Source organism: Aquarana catesbeiana, linkage group LG04 (assembly GCF_042186555.1).
Source record: "Aquarana catesbeiana isolate 2022-GZ linkage group LG04, ASM4218655v1, whole genome shotgun sequence".
Lineage (NCBI taxonomy): Eukaryota > Metazoa > Chordata > Amphibia > Anura > Ranidae > Aquarana > Aquarana catesbeiana.
This window is the reverse complement of record NC_133327.1, coordinates 626,504,809-626,511,095: the sequence shown is the minus strand read 5'-3', so window position 1 is coordinate 626,511,095 and position 6,287 is coordinate 626,504,809. Positions and strand designations below refer to the sequence as shown.

The window sequence follows — 6,287 nt, the reverse complement described above, 5'->3', positions numbered from 1 at the left end:
ATTCAGGTGCTTATCTAATAGTTTCTTGAAGCTATCGATGCTCCCCGCTGAGACCACCGCCTGTGGAAGGGAATTCCACATCCTTGCCACTCTTACAATAAAGAACCCTCTACGTATTTTAAGGTTAATCCTCTTTTCTTCTAATTTTAATGAGTGGCCACGAGTCTTGTTTAACTCTCTTCTGCGAAAAAGTTTTATTTCTATTGTGGGGTCACCAGTACAGTATTTGTATATTGAAATCATATCCCCTCTCAAGCATCTCTTCTCCAGAGACAATAAGTTCAGTGCTCGCAACCTTTCCTCATAATTAAGATCCTCCAGAACCTTTATTAGCTTTGTTGTCCTTCTTTGTACTCGCTCCATTTCCAGTACATCCTTCCTGAGGACTGGTGCCCAGAACTGGACAGCATACTCTAGGTGCGGCCGGACCAGAGTCCTGTAGAGTGGAACAGAGTCTTGTAGCGTGCCTATACCGACCACTGGTGCTTTCAACCAGGAAGTGAAACTCCAGAAATATGATATTAAACCATAGTGCCTTCCAACAATAATGAAAAGAAGATGATAAATCAACTGATGATACCAATACCGACCAATGCATATCACACTCCGGGTTATGATTTGCTCAGTTAGTATATTGATTTATTTGGTATGTGGTATAGTTGGTTTTTAAAACTCAAGCTACATTAGAGCTGATCTCCAGGTAGATAGAATGGCATAAATTAATTTTGCCCTGTAATCAATAATACATAATAAAATATATTTTTTAAATAGAAGCAGTGCTGACATTTGAACTGGTATCAGCATCTTGTAGTCCCTGTACAGCAGGGCAGGAGTGTGAGAGGAAGAAGCAGCAAAATAAGCCAATGTAACAGGCTAGTTAGCAGGGTGACCTGGGCACTGAGGAAGTGGGTTGAATGATGCTGGCCATCAAACTGAGGAAATTCAGCAGCAGAATAAAAGTGCTGAAGGTAAAATGTCTGGATTGGAGTAAATAGTGTAGAAAAATATGGTGTTGGTATTTTATCTATTAATGGACTATTCATTTTTTATCTTGGGATTTTTGAGTTCTGCCTTAAGAAAATGGAGGTAAATGCTGCATGGTTTCAGTCTTTTTTGTCAACTTTTGTATCTGAGTTTTGTTTCTTTGCCTTTCTTCTCAATGGAAATGACATGTTTCTGTCCTCTGAATGCTCTAATCTGAGTTTCTTCTGGTTGTGGTTTCTGGTCTTATCTTTTAAATCTTTAGATTTCCCTGATTTTTTGCCATTGTTGTTGAAAATAACCTTTGGATGTTTCGATTTTTTGTCTTTTGTTTTTGTTTTTGGAGGTTTAGTTGAAGTTGGCCTCTTTGGCACCTTAGTGGTCAAAAGCATTTTGAAATTTGTCCTATTAGTCATTTTTGTATATTCTGTTCCAATTGGGTTCTTGGTTGTACTTTCAATAAGGGAAGCTTTGGTGGCTTTGGTTGGCTTTGTTGAAAATTTAGTTGGTGACGGTTTTTTAAGAATATTCTTTGTCGGCTTTTTCATGCTTTTGGTAGGTGTAGGCTGTTTAACATTTGGTTTAACCTCCTTCTTTTTATCTTTGGTTGGTGATGTTGCAGTGATGGTGACTTTTTTAGGCCTTATCGGTGTCATCAATGGGGTTTGGGTGGTAAATAAAGTTGAGGTATTTGTCTTTTCAGTTGGGTCCCACTCTGTTACAATAGGTTCTGTAGGTGCCTTTGTTCTCTCGGTGGGTGCTACAGTTGTCGGAACACCAGTAATGACCGTTGAAATATTTGTCCTTTCAGATGGATCACACTCTATGTCAGTGGATTCTGTAGGTGCCTTTGTTAGTTCAGTAGGTGACACATATGTCGTTGTCAAAGGTTTCTTAGTAGTTGTCAATTTGACTGGAGGTTTAGTTGTACGTGGAGGCCTGGGGGGCCTGGAGGGTCTGGGGGGCTGTTTGACTGGTTTCTGCTGTGTTTCAATTTCTTCATTAAGAATTTCAAGAACGGTCCCTGGAAAAAAATAGAAGACCATATAATCCATGTTACGTATTAATTGGAACTTTTGTGACCAATATTTAATTGACCCCCTAGACATTGAAGCCAAAATAAGCAAAAGCATGTTGCATATTTATAAAAGAGTGAATGTGACTTTCACCGAACATTCACTACCAGTGAATCACTGTCATTTAAAATGCATATACCAGAAAGATTTATCTACAGTGAATGTTTGGTGAATAACAGATTCACTGATTTATAAATATGTCCTATGTTTCTGGGTTATGTGAGTAATATTCCCACCTAGATTATTTTTATGTTTTTCAAGGGAAATAAAAGGGTTTTATTTTGGTGAAATGTTTGATTTTTTTTACATTTTTAAACTTTTGTTATTATCATTATTTTATTATTATTATTATTATTATTATTATTATTATTATTAAGAAAAAAAAACACTGTACTGTCTGATACACAACATAATGCTTGCCATTTTATTTTTGTTTCCAAAAAAAAAAGGGCTCCCACGGCACTTGTAAAAATAAAATAGCAGATATGGCTCCAATTTTCTCCTCCTCTCCAGCACTGTCCACAGCAACCTCTTCTTTGTCATAAGATGTCTTCATATCAGCCCGGAAGATTGAGGGCATATTGTGAGTGCAAGTTGTCATGGCCCACCCCCTGAGGGAGGCATCAGCACAACATCTTGCACAGAGTGTATAGATGTGATGCCAACCCATGCTCCTCTTTGACATTCTGCAGTTAAGATGAAATGCATCAGTATAATGTACATGTGGTGACTCACTTTGCTGCTTATTGAGGCGGAACAGATGTACATATGGACATGACACTATGAATTTTATGATAGTGTGTCTGAGCAGGAACATGGATAAATAACAAAACCTCTAATACATTGAATGAGAACTGAATTATTTTATTTTTTATTTATTTCAGGTATTTATATAGCGCTGTCAATTTACGCAGCACTTTACATATACATTGTACATTCACATCAGTCCCTACCCTCAAGGAGCTTACAATCTAAGGTCCCTAACTCACATTCATACATACTAGGGACAATTTAGACAGGATCCAATTAACCTACCAGCATGTCTTTGGAGTGTGGGAGGAAACCGGAGTACCCGAAGGAAACCCACGCAGGCACAGGGAGAACATGCAAACTCCAGGCAGGTAGTGTCATGGTTGGGATTTGAACCAGCGACCCTTCTTACTGCTAGGTGAAAGTGCTATCCACTACACCACTGTGCTGCCCAATTATCTACCTTCCAAACAGGAGAGGTGCTGGATAAAATATTTTTAGTATTACTAAAGGGCATGTGTGAATCCAAATTCTTCAGCCTCATATCTCAAAAATATTGTCAGATTCTGTGGAAATATAGGTTCATGAAATGAAATAGGTATGAAAACTGTGGAATGTACACTAACCATAAAAAAGAACATGTTTTGAGAACAGTCCCTTTCACAACAAAAAACTATAGATTTTGTTTTTGATGGTGTCTATATATGGAAAAGGACATAAAAGAGGGTGTTATAATGCTTATTTTTTTGCAACTATGTGATGAATTATGCACAGCCCTGTAATGAATTTAAAGGCTAAGTTCACCTTTTACAAAAAAAAATAATTAAATGGAAATCTTTTTGCAGGTAACAAAATGTGCATTTATTATTTTTTTATTCTGCAGCCCGTCATGCATTGCACCTGCGATCAGCAAATTGTGGGTGCAATGCCTGGATCCTGCAGATTCTCAGTATACTGTCTGCCCATACTTCTGATACAGGCAGACAGTTACTTAAAAGAAGGAAGAATCAATTAACTATGAGAGCGTTCACCAGCGCCCTGGCAGTTCATTGGGAACTACAAGCTGTTGGCCGCAGAGGCCGACGGTACTTGTAGCTCGTTCATTCACAGAACTCTATTAATAAATGACACGTGCTGTTTTTAAATTCTGACAGCGGGTGCAGGGAGAAGATCCTCTGCCCGCTGTCACAGCCAGGGGGGATCGGAAGGAGAGGCTGCAGGAACTGGAACATGTTACTTGTTCCACCCTAAATATGAGTAGAATATGTAACATGTTCCAAAAATGAACTTCTCCTTTAAAATGTTTTTAACCTTTTCTTCTTTTTTGTACAAATAAATTAAATGAGAATGCAATTAACGTGGTGTTAAACTCTAAAATTTAAATTGTCCCTATGGGTAAGATTATAATAAGTCTTACCTGTAGGTACCATGAATATCTCCCAAACTTGCGCCAATTAGCTTCAGCCAATGACGTCACTGGTGCATGCACAGTACGCTCTGCATTTAGGGCACACTGAGTGTGCCGTGCCATAATAATGACTCCATGCACACGTGCAGGAGTGAGGTCATCACAGCCTCGCTGTAGAATAATTATATTAATTCGGCTTTATAATCAAGATCTGTAAGTATGCAGTCTGGGTTCCCTTTTATGCTTTGACTTTGAAAAAGCTCACTCAGCTCAGCATAAGACAAATCTTGAAATAGCTAGGTTGTGTGCATGTCATTTTTGTAACAGTTGTTCTTCATGTGCAAAGTTAATGACTAAAAGGTCAGTAGGTCAGTAGTTTCACAGATAAGAATATACTCAGTATATCTGTCATAAACTTTATTGTAAAGATCTTTTTAAAGGTAAAAACATATTATCCATAATATAGTTAGTTATTTGATATAGTTATTTAATTAGTTAGTTAAATTGAGTTTGTGTGAAGTAGTATATATTTATATATGTATCCAATTATAGTTTAATATGCATTTGTAAGGTTTGGTACAGAATTGCATTTCTGTAGTTTAAAAGATATCCATTACAAGAATTTGGCCATTTGGAAAGGTCATTCACCTTGAGTTTTTTATAAGAATCTGTTGTGTGTTACTGACAATCAAAGAGGTTTAAGAGACGTGTCAGCTGTTGGCAAAGAGAATATTTAGAATAATCACGAATATGATCATTTCATATTTAGTTCTAGCCGTATATGGCTATGGCTTTAGTCTGCTGACTAGTTGATTTGAAATAGTATAAAAACAGAGTGACACTTCACTTCAGGACGCACGACACACGCACCACACACTTCACTACACTTCACTACACGACACAACACAACACATGTCCTATACTCACACACAGAAGGACTTCGCTACTTTTTCACACACATAAAGAAGAAGGACACACGCATTCTTACATTGAAGGTGACATATTGTTTACATTAGGCCTAAATACAGCCTACCTCACAAACAGCTGCTAGAGTGGACATCTCTCTGACATAGAAAAGAACAAACGGAGCTGAGACATCTCTTGAACATTCTTGATACAAGTTTTTGTTCTTATTATTTTTGTTTTACTACATCAAGCTGTAAGAAGAATTTAACTTTGTATATTTTCAAGTTGTTGCCAAGTGTGACCAAATAAACTCACACTTTGTTTTAAGACAGCCTGGCTACTGAACTTTTGAACAAAACGCCTAAGACACTGTTGACATAACACGTGTCTGAGAGGAGAAGGTTTTTACACCCTCTCCACATTTTTACATTGGCGATTGCCAGCCAGTCCAGTTTTTTTCCCTGCTCCTTGACAAAGGGGGGAGACTCACACATTTTCATGATTGATCAAGTCTCGGGAAAAAACGATCAAAGAACCTAGAAAGCGGCGTTTGTGTTCCATCAGACGAGGACGAAAGGTTCAAGGAACTGAGCAAGCTAAAGACGAGAAATTCTTCTAAATAAGATATGGCATCTGATAATCAAATATGGAGGAACAACAAGCTCCAAGAAGAAACTAAGTAAAGAACCTAGACGGAGGCGTTTGCGTCAGATGTGGACAACAGTTCAATAAAAGTTGAGGGTGAGTTTTTCTATGTCTGTTTTCTCACCTCTAGCCAAAGTTTGTAACTTTGAAAAAAAAAAAAAAGGAAGACCCAGCCTACGAAGTTGATTGTCAAGGCCATTTGGACGGTATGCTTCAAGCTATGGTTGGAAATCCAAGACTTTGTGAAAACGTAACGTTACGTACGTGAAGATTTCTGCTAAGGTTAGTTCCTAAGAACTGAGACTTCACGTTATTTGAAAAAGCTACCATTGAGGTACAACAGGCAGATGTATGTACTATTTGGTAAGCGAAGATGAAAGTCTGATTTTGATGTTTGAAGATGGAAAGTCCAAGAAACAGGCAAAGAAAAATCAACAGGCAAGAACACTAAAGCACACTGAAGCACACTACAGCACACAATACAAGGAACAAGGCAAAAAGCTACAAGAAAATGATTCTTC

General features: G+C 37.8%; 1 protein-coding gene across 1 annotated transcript in view; it reads right to left on the bottom strand.

Moving 5' to 3' along the window:
• Positions 1-688: 688 nt before the first annotated feature.
• HHIPL2 (HHIP like 2) overlaps positions 689-6,287 on the bottom strand; it is a 106,631-nt gene continuing 101,032 nt past the window's right edge. The window contains exon 9 of the mRNA XM_073628973.1: positions 689-2,005. Coding sequence (XP_073485074.1) covers positions 1,104-2,005 — 902 coding nt within the window. The 3' untranslated portion in view covers positions 689-1,103. The remainder of the gene's footprint in view (positions 2,006-6,287) is intronic.